At 42.6% G+C, this 18,702-nt stretch overlaps 1 protein-coding gene across 3 annotated transcripts; it reads left to right on the plus strand.

The window, feature by feature from the left end:
• The first annotated feature begins 389 nt into the window (after positions 1-389).
• On the plus strand, positions 390-15,801 carry pth3r (parathyroid hormone 3 receptor). Of its 3 annotated transcripts, XR_004500780.2 has the most exons (14): positions 390-893; positions 4,370-4,475; positions 7,668-7,778; positions 7,941-8,065; positions 8,217-8,311; positions 8,411-8,558; positions 11,062-11,215; positions 11,320-11,380; positions 11,463-11,529; positions 11,617-11,711; positions 11,847-11,988; positions 13,665-13,706; positions 13,810-15,180; positions 15,704-15,801. XR_004500780.2 is itself a non-coding variant. In XM_033610917.2 (13 exons), exons 1-13 carry the CDS (start codon positions 828-830, stop codon positions 14,242-14,244), a joined length of 1,647 nt encoding a protein of 548 aa, XP_033466808.1. In that variant the 5' UTR covers positions 390-827; the 3' UTR covers positions 14,245-15,648. The 3 variants fall into 3 exon arrangements, 2 of the variants coding, with proteins under 2 accessions (XP_033466808.1, XP_033466809.1); XM_033610917.2 differs by lacking the exon at positions 15,704-15,801 and having other exon boundaries at positions 13,810-15,648; XM_033610918.2 differs by lacking the exon at positions 15,704-15,801 and having other exon boundaries at positions 8,220-8,311; positions 13,810-15,648.
• The last annotated feature ends 2,901 nt before the right edge of the window (positions 15,802-18,702 follow it).

An 18,702-nucleotide genomic window follows, 5' to 3' on the forward strand; every position in this document is an offset into this window, starting at 1 on the left:
ATCCCAAAATATAACAGCAACATGAGCCAAAACGTAATTCATCTCTCTCATATGATTTGTGTATTCATGATATCAGCTAGTGTCAGGGAGGTTATCACTGGAGATTATAGGTTCCATCTAAATGGCACAAACAGTACGCATGAGCCTGGTCTGTATCAGTGTCCTCTAAAATGTCCCAGCGTGAGAACTAGAAAAGAAATGTTGGTCTATTGCCATGGGACCAATTTATTAAATCGTACTGCTTCTATTTATGATAATAGGGCATCATAATAATAGGCTATGATCCAGTCCAGGATCTGAAAAACAGGGACATACTGAACTGGATTTCTTAACATGTGATGAATACGTGCGCAATTGGATGGTGAAAGCAAACTGTCTGACACACTAACAGGACGGCAGAGACAGATGGCCACAGCAGAGGAGCACAAAGAGTTAAGTGAGATGGAAAGCTCAGCCAATAAAGGCCAACCCATCTCTGTAGACAACAGTCCAAAGAAGTGTTAAAGGAGGAGATTTCATCCACAGTGCTCCCCTCTTCTCTCCCCTCATGACAGTCTGACTCCTACATGGTCCCTCCAACCTGACCAATGATGTCCACTGAGCCTCGAGGGGAAGCCTGGAGAGAGGAGACAGTTTTCAAGGATCATGTCTGGATGTCAGAATACCTCAAAGCTGAAGAAGATACTAAAAGGCAGTTCTTGAACAAAAGCACAAGGAGCACAGATTGGACACCAGAGAAGAGGAGTCCCTAACTTTGAGTTCCTGTAACGCAACCCGAGGAGGATGAGATGATCTGATATTGAGTAAAGTCCAGCTGAAAAGACGTCATGTTGTCTGCACAAGGAACTGGTGTGTTGGCTCTTTTCCACAGTGTCATAATAGTCACTGCACTGGTGAGTATATTCTACTTATCCTGAGTGATTGAGTTATTGATTACCTCATTGGTTGAATGGCTTACACAACTCTTGTTTACCTTTCATAGATTTCGTTTCTTTTTGCTTTGCTTTTACTTTTATTCCCTCAAAATAAACACAAATATTAGCAATACTTGAACAATTTTTATTTTTAGAACTTGTGCAAACATAATTTTTAGTGGGCTCATTCTCATATTTAAAGGAAAGCACCACCTTAAATAAAATGAACACAACATTAAGTTTAATTCTGAGTCTCTTTGTCCAGTGTAAACTCATCAACGGGTGGTTTGTACATTCTAAATTTATAATTTTCACACAGTAGCATCATATCTTACACTTTAACACAACGCTGAGTCAGAAATGATTCTCCCATACTGCTGCACTTTGGGCCAAATAAGGAAAATATCATGTATGTGTGACTGTCTTTGATCGTCTGGATTTTGGACATAGATTTATCTCGCACTTCAGGGAAACGTGCCAGCCATTCACCAGCAACACTGACCATACATTGATGATTGGTTCTCCTTAAAAACAAATAAAAATAATAATAATGCTGAACAAACCCACCTCAAATGATTATTTAAAATAAAATAAAAAAATATGATTTTTTTTTTAAAATAATTATGTTTAATTAAGAAAATGTGAAATAAAATAATAAAATTTTAAAAAGCAGCAGCTAAATAAAAACTATTAACTAATCATGAACAACAAAACAACTAATTAATTATAGGAGATATTGCAAATTTGCCTGCAAAATATTTTGCCCAAATAGGAAAAATACTCTGAAAAAATAAGGGGATTGCAAAGGCAACACACACACAAACAAACACACTTACTTGCGCAAGGATTAAGTCCCTTTGGAAATATTAATCAAATCAAACCAAATCAAGTTGACTGTCAGTTTAACATATATTTCTATGGAGGGCAGAATGAGAGAGCATGTCTCTGGGATCGAACAACAAACATTTAGAAAGCACAACACAGTCCCTTAGTCCACATACCTAAGACCTGTAGAGTGCAAGTTACAACAGCAAACACAATTAAACAACAGTAGAATAAAACTGTAAAAAATATGTTTGTGATTTTGCCTAAGGGATGCCAGTTTTTGGAGAAAGGATCCACCAGATATCTCCCTGATTGAGACATAACCCTGTCAAAAAAAAAGTCATCAATCAAAACCGTCAGTCATCCCAACAGCAGCAGTGAAACCACACAAACCAAGAGCCCTTAATCTCCACCATCACAAATCACCTGTGGTTCTGCTTTACCTCACAAACCCTCCATCAGCGCTGACCCCTTTAACCTTTCACCCACTGAAGCATGATCGGCGTCACCGCTGAGCCCCGTCCTCTTCATCTTCCCCGAGTCGATCCTGAATGTTGACCTCAAGCAGACTTACAACCTCCTGCTCAGTCAGCCCGAAAATCACTTTACATGAAGCACGTGAGGACTGAAATTCAATTATGGCACAAAGGCGAGGAGATGTCTGAGCCTGATTGTTTTGCTAACACTCCCCGTCCGTCAGCAGAAACCCCTCCTGTGCAAAGACAAGTGAATGACTTCTTCGTATTGACTTGCATGTGCTGAATTATTAGGATGTTTTGTTGAGGCACAGGTGGATAAAACTTTATCTAATTGTGTAATCGACATGGGTTTAAATGGGATAGCCAGTGCAGCCCCAGTGTGTCTACAGTCCGCTATAGAACAACAAGTGGTTTGAGCTGCTCAATATGTCTGTATTGATTTTGGCTCAGAGTCCCCTCCCAAAACAAATGTAGGGAATGATAGCTGTTCAGCATTCTGAGCGCTACAATACTGAAAACACTTCTCACCCACTGGTGGTTTATTTTAAAGACCTATGCCAAGAATGTTAGTTATCACATATCCATCAACATGAACAGTTCCAGTTGGGCTTCAGTCTGTTTAACAGGGGTGAGAAGTTTCTGTAGCCTGCCAGTAAATACTCAGATCCTTTACTTAAGTAGAAGTACCAATACAGAAAAAAAATACAAGAAAAACTCCCATTTTTAAAATCCTACTTTAAGTAAGATGTATTAGTCTTTATATAGTATCAAAAGTTAATTGCACATTCCTCTGAAAAGTGGCCCCTGTCAGGGATCAAAATCACTATATCACCTCTTTACAGACTAGGTTGTTTATTTCTCTTTCTTTGTATCTCCCTCTGCCTAATCATCTCTCTCACCGTCCTCCTCTGTCAGTCAGACCATTCTCTTGTGAGTTCTCTCGTTGCCAGTTTTGCTGCTCTGTTGTGAAATGTACTCAGGAGCACAAAGCCGCTTGTGTAGATGAGCTCTCATCAGCACAGTCGAGGTCCTGAGGACATGGCCCCCATATGGCCAGCGGCAGACAGAAAAAAAAGGGGGTTGGCGAGGGATCATGACATACCGCACCCTCACACAACTATTTCACAACACCCGGAGGCAGCACATCAGATCCTTGGGAGGGTTTGTGTTTGGTAGATCGCCCGGGCTGGAAAGAGACTTCAGAGAGACTTCTGATATGAAACTTTTAACGTTTTTGGGTACCTTAAAAGATGGATAAATGCAAGACTTGTAGCTGCTCCTCAGGCTTGGATAAATACCGGATAAGACAATCAAACCCCTGTAATATATCACAACCAATTTTTGCTGGAGAGAATGAGGTCGTCATGCAAATTAAAGTAGCCTATTTTAGGTTTATTTCAAGTAGCAGTTTTATAACACAGTTTTAAAGGGACAGTTTACCCCCAAATCAAAATGACACATTCCCTCTTACCTGTAGTGCTGTCAATTATCTAGATTATTTAGGTGTAAGAGTGCTGGAGATAACAGCCGTAGAGATGTCTGCCTTCTCTCCAATATAATGGAACTAGGTGGCACTCAGCCTGAGGTGCTCAAAGCGCCAAAAATATATTTGAAAAACTCAACAGCAATGTTTCTTTCTAGATTTCATGACCCAGTTACTCAAGATAATCCACAGACTTTGTTGCGAGCAGTTTCATATAGGAACTATTTTCTTTCTACCGAACTACACCCACAGTATCATTGCGCTGAAGGAAGTGTGCATCTACTCATAGACGAGAGGCTCATGCTCATGATAGCACGAGATGTTTCCTTAACGGCGTCCTCCTCGGCTGAGCTGTAACATCAGTTAGCTCAGTAGTGCTGGGTCCGGGGAGCTGTGTTGGTTGGGACTAATAGCCCCTGGTAGGGTCTCCCGAGGTAAAGTGGTCCCAGGGGAGAGGCCAGTGAGCGACTGGTGGCTGGGCCTTTGGCGATGGGGCCTGGTTGGGCTCAGCCCGAATGAATGACATGGAGCTACCACCCTGTGGGCCCACCACCCGCAGGTGCATTGTGCACTGGGCAGTAGCAGGGACGGGGACCCAGGCGTGCTGAACCTTGGTGTTGGTGTATTGTTCATACTCTCTCTCTCTCTCTTTTATCTTTCGTCAACAGATAGATTCTGATGACGTCATCACCAGAGATGAGCAGATCTACGTCTTGATTGGTGCTCACGCCAAGTGTGAGAGGAACATCCAGGCACAAGTGTCCCTGCTTAAAGGTTTGTGTGCTGCTTTTAATCATTTTATACATTTTATTCCTTAATTATCCTATTGTCAGAATGTCACAAGTTCGATCCCAGTGGAGGTCACAGGTCTGTGTCAAAAGACTGAACCTCCTGATAATATTTAAAAATCTGTTTCTGTTTGGAAAACGTCAGCTAACCCCTAAAAGTGTGCAAAAAAATGTATAAAAACTATACACATTAGATCCTTTTGAAACTTTGATCACTGAATTGGTTCCGTGAATTGTTTGTTTCAGTCACAACATTTAATCCAGCTGTAAAATCACATTTAAACTGTCACTTCAGGTAAAAAAAACCTCAACATTAGGAATACGCTGTGTATGCCACCTGGGTAGTAGAGTTATTTTTCCCTTTCAAAATATTCCAAACCTCTCCCTATCAGGAAAGTAAGGTCCTTTCACAAGCATATCCAGTGTTACTATAAATAACACAAGAGGTCAGTGAGTGCATGTCCAAATATATAATCAAAAACTGTATTTATTACATCAATTATTTATTTAGGATCAGATATAACACCAGTCCAATATCCTGCTGAGCTGTATCACTGTGATTACAGAGTTGAATTTAGCTGCGGACAATAGCTGGGCATCTTTCATTCATATCATGACGCAAAGGCTGATGATAAACTGCTTCAAAGATCTATTTGGAGAGGGATTATATAAGACGGAGTCCCAGTGTGAGGACTAGTCATATAGAAGGGAGGCAGCAGATCTACACTGACACTCAGATATCATACAAAACATTCTAATATAATACTGTATAGAAAAATAAACATCATATAGAATATAGGAAACCAGCAAACCTGGTGCAGGTTCTATTTTCTTCAACTATTCAAACAGATTAATTGCTCTGCTGAAGTTAATGTAGGCTTGAGAGGTGGAAATAGCAATCAAGTATGTTTACTCAAGTACTGTACTTACTGCTACGCTACTTTAGACTTCATCTCTGCCACATGTAAGAGGGAAATACTGTACTTTTTACCGCGTTTGTCAAGCACAAACTGATGAAGGACTCATAAAGCAGACTCACAGACTCAGATAAAAGTTCGGGGTCTTCGATCAGGCTCAGGTGGGTACACAGGTAGTCAGTAAAACAGGTGAAAGTATCCAATTCAATAGGCAAAAAGGGTAGTCAAAAGGCAAAACGGTCAAACCACACTCACAAGGAACACTAGGGAAACACTGGAACAATTTCTCAAAGTTGAAGACGATCTAGCAACAAACAAGGGGAAGACAGGGACTTAAATAAACAAAGACAAGGGAGACAGTGAGACACAGGCAGATGACAAATAAACATGAATTTAGGTACCTTGATGGATCACAACATGTTGCATTTAACTCACAGCTCCATGTCTCTCTTCAGATTAAAGTTTTAAAGCAAAACGTATGATGAGTTTATGAGAAAATATATATGTTTTTTAAGTAAAGGGGGGTGTGAGGAATGTAAAGAAATAGCCCTACCTTGACAAGCAATAACATTACAATGCTGCTTGCACATTAATGTGTCAGTACACATCAAACCTCATACATGATATAATAATAGGACACTCTGAAAGGGGTCAATATTGGACCGGCTGGGGCTGAACACCTCACTGTGCAACTGGCTGCTGGACTTCCTGACCGGGAGACCACAGGCAGTTCGGGTCGGCAGCAACACATCCAGCACCATCATACTGAACACGGGGGCCCCCCAAGGATGTGTGCTGAGCCCCCTCCTCTTCACTCTGCTGACCCACAACTGCACACCGTTGCACAGCTCAAACCTCGTCATCAAGTTTGCAGATGACACGACCGTGGGGGGTCTCATCAGCAACAATGATGAGACAAACTACAGGAGTGAGGTGAACCGTTTGACCTTGTGGTGCTGACACAACAATCTCTCTCTGAACGTCGAGAAGACGAGTGCACACCCAACATGCTCCTCTGACCATCAACGGGGCTGCTGTAGAGAGGGTGAGCAGCACCAAGTTCCTGGGTGTGCATGTCACAGAGGACCTCTCCTGGTCCGACAACATCACATCACTGGCCAAGAAGGCCCATCAACGCCTCTACTTCCTCCGGAAACTGAGAAGAGCCAGAGCCCTGGCCCCCATCATGCAGACCTTCTACAGAGGCGCCGTTGAGAGCATCCTGACCAACTCCATCATGCCTCGTGCCTGCCCCACGCCCTGCCGTAAGACCATCCAGCGCATCGTGAGAGCAGCTGAGAAGGTCGTCGGTGCCTCTCTCCCTTCCCTTCAGGACATATACTGTACCCGCCTCACCCGCAAAGCCCTCTGCATCGCTGGTGACCCCACCCACCTGTCACAAAGCCTCTTCAGTCTGCTGCCATCAGGAAGGAGACTGCGGAGTCTCCGGGCCAGGACCAGCAGACTGAAAGACAGCTTTTTCCACCAGGCTGTCAGGATGCTTAACTCTCTCCCTGCTCTGCCCCCCCTCCCCTCTCTGCACCCTGCCCACTCAATTGCTGGACGATGAACCCCCTCCCCCCATCAACACTGAACTCTGATCTATACATGCGCACATTCACTTTATCCTGCTCCACTTTAGCTTGAATTTGCACTACTGCTACTCAATTTGCACCACTGTCATTGCAACACATTGTTTGTGTCGCTACTACTGTGCCTTTATTTACTTGTACTTTTAGAGTATAACTCTTTTTAGCTTAGTTTTTATTTATATATGTTATATTTTGTAGTTTATTAAACGTGTCAAGTGTACCGTCTGCACCGAGGGTCTGAAGAGTAACGTTATTTCGATGCTCTGTATGTCTTGTACATATTGTAGAATTGACAATAAAGCTGACTTTGACTTTGACTTTGATACGTGTAACCAGTGGACTCTAGTGATGTCTGCATTGTGTTGATATTAAGAGGCCCAGACCGTGGATATCTTTGGAGGCGATCTCCTTTTATTTCTGACAACTTTGACAGCAGGAGTTAAAAACAAAATCCTCTGTCAACTAAGACCATATAACTCGAGACCCTCTCCCACTGAGTGCAACAGCAGAAGGGGAGAGGTAAGCATAAGTGTGTAGCATGCAGCTGTATTTCAGGAATATGCACACAAGTATTATACAATATAAAAAAAATTGCACAGGAGTCTATAGGAAAGCTCAAACTATAGCTTCAGTTAGCTAACAGCTCTGTCCCATTTATTTTTTGTGAAGAAGGCGACTGTATCCCAGAGTGGGACGGGATCATCTGCTGGCCGCGGAGCAGAGCGGGTCAGCTGGTGTCAGTGCTGTGTCCAGAGTACATCTACGACTTCAACCACAGAGGTAGGAGAGCTCAAGAGACACACACAGAAATAATACAGCAGCTTCGTCCCGGTGTGTGATCTGAGTGTGTAGTCTTCTAGAGGCTTTCTTTGAATACTGTATGTGAATTACATATTACACTACAGTTGTGCTAAATGTTATGCCTGCACTCCTGTGACCCAGGGCGAGCCTACCGCCACTGTGACGTGTCAGGGAACTGGGTGCAGGTGCCAAGTATCAACCGCACTTGGGCTAACTACACTGAGTGCACCACATACTTGACCTCCAACCACAGGAGCCAAGAGGAGGTGCGTACATTTGCGTGTGAGATATGTTGAGTTTCCGATGTTTGCAGAAAACTGCTGTGTTCAGTTTCCCCACACTGACTTTTTTCTGTTGACTGAAGCCCACTGCATCTGCACACAGGCACACTCTATGCATGTTTTTGTTTTGCTTCAGAAGGTGTTTGAGAGACTCCACCTCATGTACACTGTGGGCTACTCCATTTCTCTAGCATCGCTGCTGGTGGCCGTCTCCATCCTCTGTTATTTCAAGTGAGAAACTAAAGAAAATATTCACCTCAAATGCTTTAGTATTCACAGTGTCCATCTTCGGAGATATACAGCTGAAAGTATTTGTTTATAACCCTTCAGGCGTCTCCACTGCACACGCAACTACATCCACATTCACCTCTTCACCTCCTTCATATGTCGAGCAGTCAGCATTTTTGTGAAGGACGCTGTGCTCTACTCCATAACTGATGACAGAGAGGTTGAGCTCACTGCACAAAAGCCGCACATGGTAAACTACATGACTTTCATATTTATTACCATTTATACATAGTTTTATTTATATGTTTTTCCACAGTGTTTTAACATCAAGACAGTGTGGTGTCAACACAGTCATGGTGGTCCACATTAGGATGCAACACCAGCTCGTGTTCTTGTATGTGAAATGACATTTAGTATACATCTAATATGTCTTAGAGATGATACACTATGTGTGTTTGAAAGGAATAGTTTGATATTTTGGGAAATATGTTGACTATAAATGCTTTCTTGCCGAGAATTATATGAGAAAATATGATACCGCTGTCATGTCTGTACGGTAAATATGAAACTGGGCTCAGCAGCCTGTTAGCTTAGCTTAGCATAAAGACTGGAAACAGAGGGAAACTGCGAGCCTGGCTCTGTTGAAAAGTAACAATGGCAACTTAACACGTTTTACAGTTAATTTGCTTTTAAAATTGCAAAGATGAAAGGAAGCAGTGACTTCCTGGAGTATCTGCTGCAGTTGGAGGATCTTGACTTCACTGATGATCTCACTCTCCTTTCAACCAACCATCCCAACATGCAGGCTAAAACTGACAGGCTCAACAACTTTTCCAGACAGGTTGGACTCAAAATCAACAGCACCTAAACAAAAGTGATGTGTGTAAACACCACCCCTGCAGCACCCATTCTTGTGAATGGGGAACCACTTGAGTGACTACCTAGGCAGCCTCATCAGCAATGCTGGGAAAGGCTCAGGTTGCCTACTCCCAACTCCAGTCCATCTGGAGATCCAAGCAATACAGCCTTAAAATGAAGATGCTCTTGTACAGCAATGTCTGTTCTGCTGCGCGGTTCAGAGAGTTGGCAAGTGATCAAAACAGACATGATGAGAGTGGAAGCCTTTCACAATGGATGCCTCAAACAAATATGCTAGATCCTCTGGCCAAACAAAATCTCCAACTTTCAGCTGTACAAGAAAACAGGTAGCCGGAGCATCCATCCATTTTCATCCACTTATCCGGGGCCGAGTCGTGGGGGCAACAGGCCAAGCAAAGCACCCCAGACATCCCTCTCCTCAGCAACACTTTCCAGGTCCTCCTGGGGGACCCCAAGGTGTTCCCAGGTCAGATTAGATATGTAATCCCTCCAGTGTGTTCTGGGTCTGCCCCGGGGCCTCCTAGCAGCGGGATGTGCCTGAATCACCTCTAATAGGAGGCGCCCACCTCAACTGACTCCTTTCGACGTGAAAAAGCATAGGCTATACTCCGAGCTCCCTCCAGATGGCTGTGCTCCTCACCTTACCTCTAAGGCTGAGCCCAGCCACCCCATGGAGGAAACTCATTTGAGTCGCTGGTATTCTGCAATCTCATTCTTTCTGTCACTACCCAGAGCTCATGACCATAGGTGAGGGTTGGGACATAGATGGATCAGTAAATCGAAAGCTTCACCTCCCAACCCAGCTCCCTCTTCACAAGGATGGTCTGGCACAGTGCCCACATCACTGCAGACACCACACCAAACCACCGATCCATGTCACGCTCCATTCTACCCTCACTCGTGAACAAGACTCCAAGATACTTGAACTCCATCGCTTGAGGCAAAAACTCCCAACCTGGAGGGGGCAATCCATCGGTTTCAAGCAGAGAGCAATGGCCTCAGATTTAGAGGTGCTGCCTCTCATCCCAACCACTTCACACTCAGCTGCAAACCACCCCAGTGCCTGCTGGAGGTCACGGGGTGATGGAGTGAAGGATGGATGTAGCCGGAGCATCACCAACGAAATCACGCACAGACGTTTGAGATGGCTAGACCATGTGCTAAGAATGGAACAGGGCTGGATCACGAGAGTCACCTTAAGATGGACACCACTGGACACCCAGAAGGCCCAAAGCCACCTGATGCAGAGCTGTGACACTGGAGTTGGAAAAGATGAGGCGACAAGGCGCAACATGCTGCCAAGGATCGAATGTAATGGAAAGAGCTCAGTGAAGCTTTATGTCCTAAAGGAGATGAAGAGGAGTAAATAAGTAAGTAGGTAATGCTACGCTCAAATGGGTCGTGTTTACCACATTTATAAGTAAAGTCCTTGTGAGCGCACCCCTCTTGTGGTATTCACAACCTCATAAAGAAAGATTTTCTGAGAGCTCCGAGTTCACAACTTCGTGCGTATGACTTCCCATATCGTAAACACAAGCTCACAAGTTCCATTTGACTGCAGAATTACAGTTCAGTTTTGTAAACAAACAAGATATAATACGCTGTTGATTTTTAGAGGTGCTGGCAGTTGGATTTTGTTTTCTTTGGGCAGATCCAGGCTAGCTGTTTCCCCCTTGTTCCAGTCTTTATGCTAAGCAAAGCTAACCAGCTCGTGGCTGTAGCTTCATATTTACGGCACAGACACGAGTGGTATCAATCTAACTCTCAGCAAGAAAGCAGATAAGCATATTACCCTAATGTCAAACTATTGCTAAAAGAAAACGAACAATATGAGACAATGAATGTTTCCTTTCTGTGCTGCGTTGTGCCCTCAGGCCGGCTGTAAAGTTGCTGTTACTCTCTTCTTTTATTTCCTGGCCACCAATCACTACTGGATCCTTGTGGAGGGGTTGTACCTACACAGCCTCATCTTCATGGCCTTCCTCTCTGACAAAAACTACCTGTGGGCCCTCACCATCATCGGCTGGGGTAGGCTGCATCGGACCAGATACTCTGTTGTCACATACAGAGCTAACAATGAATTTAACAGTCAGATAATTTCCCTTTTTTTTTCCCCTCTCCGCTCATCGTAGGTGTTCCAGCTGTGTTTGTGTCTGTCTGGGTCAGTGCTCGAGCATCGCTGGCAGACACACAGTGAGTCATGCGATGCGTTCATCTGTCTAATATTTACATAACACCTGTATCACAAATGCTCACTTTGACTCCTCTGTCTCAGGTGTTGGGACCTCAGTGCAGGAAACCTGAAGTGGATCTATCAAGTTCCCATTCTGGCAGCCATTGTTGTAAGATAAATGTACATTTTAACACTATTAATATATCAATGAATAAATACACAACCGTGGCCTTACTGTACCTCTTTGCCCCTGCAGGTGAACTTCCTCCTCTTCGTCAACATAATACGTGTACTGGCCTCCAAACTGTGGGAAACAAACACTGGTAAACTGGACCCTCGGCAGCAGTATCGGTAATATTATTTTCCTCTTACTTACTGTAAAATTCTCCTAAGAATCTTTCAAACAACGATGAGGCTACCATCTTTCAACAGGATAGAGTTTTTATATTAAATCATTACATGCATGTTTACACTTATTACCTGCAGGAAGCTGCTCAAGTCCACATTAGTGCTCATGCCCTTGTTTGGAGTTCACTACATGGTGTTCATGGCTCTTCCCTACACTGAGGTCACAGGGCTGCTGTGGCAGGTGCAAATGCATTATGAGATGTTCTTCAATTCATCACAGGTCAGAAAACACTCTTATAAACTCTGCAAGGAATAATGTGAAGGAGGGGTTAACTCAAACTACTATGATTATTATTACTAATATTTACTTTCCTTTTTTTAACTGTTATTCTTAATTTTCTTCTTCTTTGTCTTCTTATTTCATTTTATTATGAGTATATTTATTATGAAGTATATTTGGAGTTATTTATTAGTTTTATCATTATTTATACCTGTGGTTCCCAACCAGTCCAGCCACAGGGTCCAAAATTTCTCCTTAGACATTAGGTCAAAGTTCACACAGTTTAATATATTCAGCATCATACTTGCATTTGGCCATGTCGTCGACATGGACTACAACCCACCAGTTGGGAACCACTGATCTATACTATGTTTTTTTCCTCTTGTTATTATTTGCTCTGTCCTTCTCTCTCCTGTCTCTTGTTTAACAGCTATAATATACATGCACTCATAAACATACACACAAGTGACTTATGTAACCACTACAGTAACAACAAGCAGTTTGCAAATCTGTAACAGCAAGAATACTATTATATTATATTGTTGTTTTGTTAAGCTTCGTCCTATTTTGTTCTTGTTTCTGCCCCCATAAATGTGTTGTACATGGAGGTAGACTTTTGCAATGACACAAAAAAGGCTTACAACAATCACCTGAACCTGAAAAAAAAAAAAAAATCAGCTGATGACGATCATCACATCATCAGCTGGTTTGCCTTTCTTAGCATGCATAATGTGCCACGGTGTGTCATTTTACATGTCTTTTCTTTCACAACAGAAATGAATGGGATATAATATATTAAGTAGTGGACTGTTTTAAAAAACTTTGGAATGAGCCATGCTAGCTGTTTCCCTCTGTTTACAGTCTTTATGCTAAGCTACACTAACCAACTACTGGCTGCTTAGATGTATAAAGATAACTAGATACTGGATGCCAGATTATGCCTGTTCAGCTAAAGGAAAGCTCAAGGAAAGTTTTAGAAATATTATACCTTCATGGATCAAAAAGCCATGATGGGAGGGACCTTGTTTACAGTTCAGGGTGTCCTGTCAACAGTTTTACAAATGTTTCTTTTATAATAGAGGCCCCTGGGAAAAATGAAAGTGTTTCTGGGGGCCTGGTGAACTCATGTTTAGCATGCTGTAGCTTCATATTTAGCATGCTGTAGCTTTATATTTAGCATGCTGACAGTTTCATATTTAGAGTGCTGCAGCTTTATATTTAGCATGCTGTAGCTTCATGTTTAGCATGCTGTAGCTTCATATTTAGAGTGCTGCAGCTTTATATTTAGCATGCTGTAGCTTCATGTTTAGCGTGCTGTAGCTTCATGTTTAGCATGCTGCAGCTTCATGTTTAGCGTGCTGTAGCTTCATGTTTAGCGTGCTGTAGCTTCATGTTTAGCGTGCTGTAGCTTCATGTTTAGCGTGCTGTAGCTTCATGTTTAGCGTGCTGTAGCTTCATGTTTAGCATGCTGTAGCTTCATATTTAGCGTGCAGAGACTGTTCAGAGTGTCTACTCATCTAACTCTTGGCAAAAAAGCAAATGAGCATATTGTCAGAATTTTTAAAGTATTACTTTAATCATTCTTTTAGGTAACAAAATTGTTACCTTTCCAGTAATACATTTACAAACATGTGGTGTGCTTCTTTTTAAACAAAATCTCAATTTCATGTTTCCAGGGCTTTTTTGTGGCATTTATCTACTGTTTCTGCAATGGAGAGGTAATAATCCTATCATTCAGTTTCAGTTTCTAACTCAGATTTACTCTCTGAATTTAAAAAATGACAAACACATTTCTGTTTCTTTCCCTCTTCTTGTTCTCAGGTGCAGGCAGAGCTAAAGAAGGCGTGGTTAAGACGTAGCCTTGTGCTCGACCTCAAACAAAAAGCCAGGATGACCAGCAGCGGGGGCGGAGGCAGCTGTTACTACGGCGGCATGATGTCACACACCACCACCCACAGCGTCAGCTTGTCTAGTGCCAATTCCAGAGCTCTTTCCCTCACTGGAGGTGTGGTGGGTTCTGGTGGTGCTGCCGGTGGAGGGTCAGGGGTCAGGCTGCCGCGCCACGGTTCTCTTCACTCGCAAACCAACCTGCCTGGATACGTGCCCGGTGACACTGAGACCTCTGGAGTTTTTGTCAGGCACACCAGAGCCAGCAAAGTAAATCATGAGACCAGAAGTCATGGAGCATCTCCAGCCCAAACCCCTGGAGAAGAAGACAGTCGCTTATCGCTGAAAGAGCTGGAGACTATCTTGTGATTGTTTCCGTGAATTGACAGATGAGCCTATATGAGGTACTGGACTCAAGGCAGATGACAGTGAAGGATTTTTCCGACTACCCCCTAAATAGAGTGGTCAAGACTGAGGACCTTCAAAAGTAGACATTTCAAGGATTTACTGAGATTATTTTGTCAACTTTTTCCAGGGTCAAGACAAAACTTTAAGTCTCAACCGATGGATTTCTTGTGGATCTATTTAATTTTTAGCTGTGCACGTAAATTGTACATTAATTGTTATATGCTTTCATTAGATGTGAAAGATAGAGTTAAGTTAGATGATCTGTGAAGATGTGATGCTACAGAGAATTTAGAGGAGTCAACGGACCGACCTGAATGTTTAAACAGTGAGATGTTTTCTGTGATTCATCTCCCTCTTCACATCTTTCCTGTGTTTGATTTTCCAGGCCAGTCTGGCTGACCCTAGTTCAAACTGCACTTACGCATGTGTCTGTGTGTGTCTGAGTGGCTGCTGTCTATGAATATGCTGCAACAATCCTCCCTTTTCCAAATACTGACCTCCATACACATCAGCCACACCTTTATGATGTAGGATGCAGAAGCTGATAGTTTATCAAGCTAACTGTCCATATATGATTATTTTTAACAGTCAGTATTGTCCAGACAGCGTGTCTAGACAGGTCACGTCTCTCTGCAGCTTTGTCGTCCATGTTGTCTACACAGCCTTATTTATCAGTCTGACAGGACCCTGAGGGCTGATGCACAAACCTTTTGCCCCTCGCAGGCCAAACCCCAACCCCTGCCTCCATGTAACCTCTGCCCCGATCGCCCTCACAACACCACCCAGAATTTCACACACTCCCCTCAGGCCTCAGCTCGGAGCCGGAGGCACCTGAGCTGTTTGTAGACCTCGAGCATAAGTGACAAACCTGCAGCACAAGCCACCAGTATTCACAAGGTAAACAGACAGGAAGTTGTACCTGTAATTATTTTAGGACTGATAAGGTGTCCAGAGATGGAGACAACTGTTCTGTGTTTATAGGACTTGTACAGTGTAAGATAACTCTGATAATTTAATAAGTGTTTGGGAGTTTAAATAAAGGGAATTAAATTAAATTGAATTAAACTTTAAGGTTTTGTTAATTTAGGGCAAAACTAAAGTCGATGCACTCATACTGGTACGACTGGAATAAAAAAAGATCCCTCATTCTATCAAAAATGCAAAAGCTATTTCCAAACACAAACGCACACTAACTTCTCAAGCAGTTATCTTCTTTTGTTATTTTTTTTATTCCTTTATTTGATGTTTGTTTAACCAGGTAAGTCCCACTGACACTGGAAACCTCTTTCGCAGAGAAGACCTGGGTATGACAGTGGAATAAAAGTTGCAAAGAGAGAATGGAGTCATTTATTATAGAGTTTACAATGGTCTCAACTTCTGCCAGAGATATCAGATTCATCAGTTTAATTTCCTTTTGCAGATTATTCCAAGTGGGTCGAGCAGAGGACATGACGGCTCTCTGTCCCTACAGTTTGAGCAGACAGACACTGAGTACAATACCAACACTGATGGAAGCCAACAGCAAGGAGCATAAAGTTCATGGTCCAACGTGACAGGTACCATCAAAATCTGAAATATTTTTAGATCATAACTTGAGGTTAGCAGAGTTGGGAAGGAGACGAAGAGATTGTTTTCCCCTGCCTATACAATGTACTGTACCACTGGAAAAAAACACCATGATGTAGACATTATTATTGCACAATTCAAGTGAAGTTGAGAAAGTATTTTCTCTTTGCCTCCTCTGCTGCAGTTCTCAAATTCTCTTGTGAGTCCCAAAACTTATGAAAGAGCAATAGTAAATCAGTGGACTGCTCCTGCGAGTGCTTAAAGAAGATACTAGATAAAGCCCTGCCCCCTGTTGCAAAAATGAAAACATTGCAAGTTAAATTTCCTCACTGGTTTTTGCAACATCAAATGAAACGGAACACAAGATCAAGGAATAGTCTACATGTCTGTGACTTAACTTTCAAACCATAAAGACTAAAAAAAAAAAACATGGAGAGAGAAGTGAGTAGAATGGAAAGAATGCATCCCTCTTTTAGACCCATAACACAATGTAGCCAGTGTAAATTAAAATAATGTACAATAATTGTAGAACACAGTTTGACTGTTACATTAGTTAGTTATCATGAATAAACAAGGTAAATGCCCACATGGACTTATAAGAAACCAATTGTTGCAGTAGTTAAAATTTTCTCAAACTTGAACATAACTTCTATATAACAGCACATTACTACCACTTGTTTGAATGACTGTTATCAGTGGTTAACCTCACAGATGTGGGTTAGATAAAGCCATGCTACACCTACTAGTAGGTGTAGCATGGCTGTGTTTATTGTTAGGCAGTGACATCTAGTAGTAATTATGACGGGAGCAAAGAAGGAAGTCAAGGGATGTAAAATGTTTATTAGAAAGAGCAAAAAAGTCCACCTGCTGCAGAGGATGGGGTGGTTGATGGGTCAATGCACATGACATTCACCTAGGAGAGTGGGGTTTGTGTCCTGTGTGAAACCAAAAGTCGTTAGCTGTTGTCTCAATTCAGGGGCTGCAGCCTTTGAAGGACGCAGCCTTTGCGGTCTACGTTGGCAGCGACCTTTGAAGATTGCATCAGCGAAACCGAACGGTCTCCGAAATGGGGCGGTCTGGTCTGCGGATGATTTCCTGGTTGCATCACGTTGTTCCCACCCCGACCTGCTCCTGTCACCTAGCAACCAGTTGCGCTTGACATTAGTTAGACGTTAGTTAGCCATAAATCATGGATCCAGAGCTTGTAATCCTTTTTTTTTTAAATCCTTGAGGAAATGATTCATCGTCTGAGACTCCGCCATCTGATATCTGATGGAGGACTGTTTTCAGGTAAACTTATCATATTAAGATTGTTCAAGCTATGCTGTGTTTTGTAACATTTTGAGTGAGTTAAAACCCAGTACATACATTCAAAAGTGTAATCTTCTGTCGCCACTGCTGCCGGTTGTGTGTCAGACACCATGATGAAGCATGCAATGCATCTTGGGATAGGCTGGGCCACGAAGGATTCATCCGTTGGATCCTCCAAATTCTGGAGAAGAAGGCTGCATTTCTTGGCCGCATTTGAAGGAGCCTTTTAAATGGGACAGCCTTGGTCACGCCAATATGTTGCAATCGGTTTTCAAATGAAAGTTTAGCCCATGAATGATCATATTAAAAGCAATAAAACCGAAATCACATTTTAAATATGAATATTTTCATGAGACATTGTTGTCTTCACATCTTGTTTACTTGTTTACTTACTGAATCTCATTTTATATTACAGACTATAGTTGAAGATATTAGAGCTCAGATTGTCAGCATGAAGCATCCACACATATGGAGCACCACACACAGATATGCATGACTGATCGCTCCCCCCACCAGGACAAATAAACCCTACAACCCCCACCCAGCAACGTATGGCGGCAACCAGCTGTCAGTTCATTAGAGAGGAAAGGTTGGGGTTCAAAGCGTCACACTTTACACTTGAATCAGTTCAGCCAGCTCCAGATATGTGACATCCACCTCTGCTGGCAGGAGGAGGAAAAAGAAGAGGAGGGAGGAGAGCGAAGGGGAGGCTGATCGGAAATTACAGCAGGAGGAAATGACCCAGCATGATGACTGTGGTGGTGCCGCTGGAGGTGATGATATCACTCTCATTGTACTGTAAACGGCTGTTATCGAGGAAGATATTAAACTTTGAGTCACAATGTGTGATCACAATGCTTACAAGTACAAGACGGTCTTTGATGCACGGATACACATGATGCTTGTATAATATAGGCGCATTGTCCATGAAAGATAAAGCCTATATTGAAATAGATTAAAAAAACATAATGAAAAGTTTAAAATAGTGCAATATATGGAAAGTCTCTGCACTTCTTAGACTTTTTATATGAACTCATTGTCATGTTCAAGACACCAGTTGGAGATAGTTTGAGCTTTGTCACATGGTGCGTTATCCTGCTGGTGTTTAAACGATGCTCAGTTGGTACTCAGGGGCCCAAAGTGTGCCAAGAAAAAAATCAAAGTTATTATCATAGTCACTTAAATCAATTTCTTCCCCATTCTGATGCTTGGTTTGAACTTCAGCAGGTCCTCTTGACCATGTCTACAAGCCTAAATGCATTGAGTTGCTCCCACGTCACTGGCTGATTGTCTATTTGCTTGAATGAGCAGTTGAACAGGTGTACCTAATAAAGTGGCTGGTGGGTGTATATTTAATTGCATAAAACTGGAGTCCTTACATGCACTATTAGAAATGTTAAAGCCGTGTTGTAACGCAGGAAGCTGCTGGGAAAGTGCACTCAGTCAAACCACTGACAGAGGGGATTCGTCATGTGCAGGGTGCATGATGAGAGCTGATCCAGTGACGTCATGATTGGGTCAGAAAAGTAGGCGGAGAGAGAG

Source organism: Epinephelus lanceolatus, chromosome 21 (genome assembly GCF_041903045.1).
Source record: "Epinephelus lanceolatus isolate andai-2023 chromosome 21, ASM4190304v1, whole genome shotgun sequence".
NCBI classification, from domain to species: Eukaryota; Metazoa; Chordata; class Actinopteri; order Perciformes; family Serranidae; genus Epinephelus; species Epinephelus lanceolatus.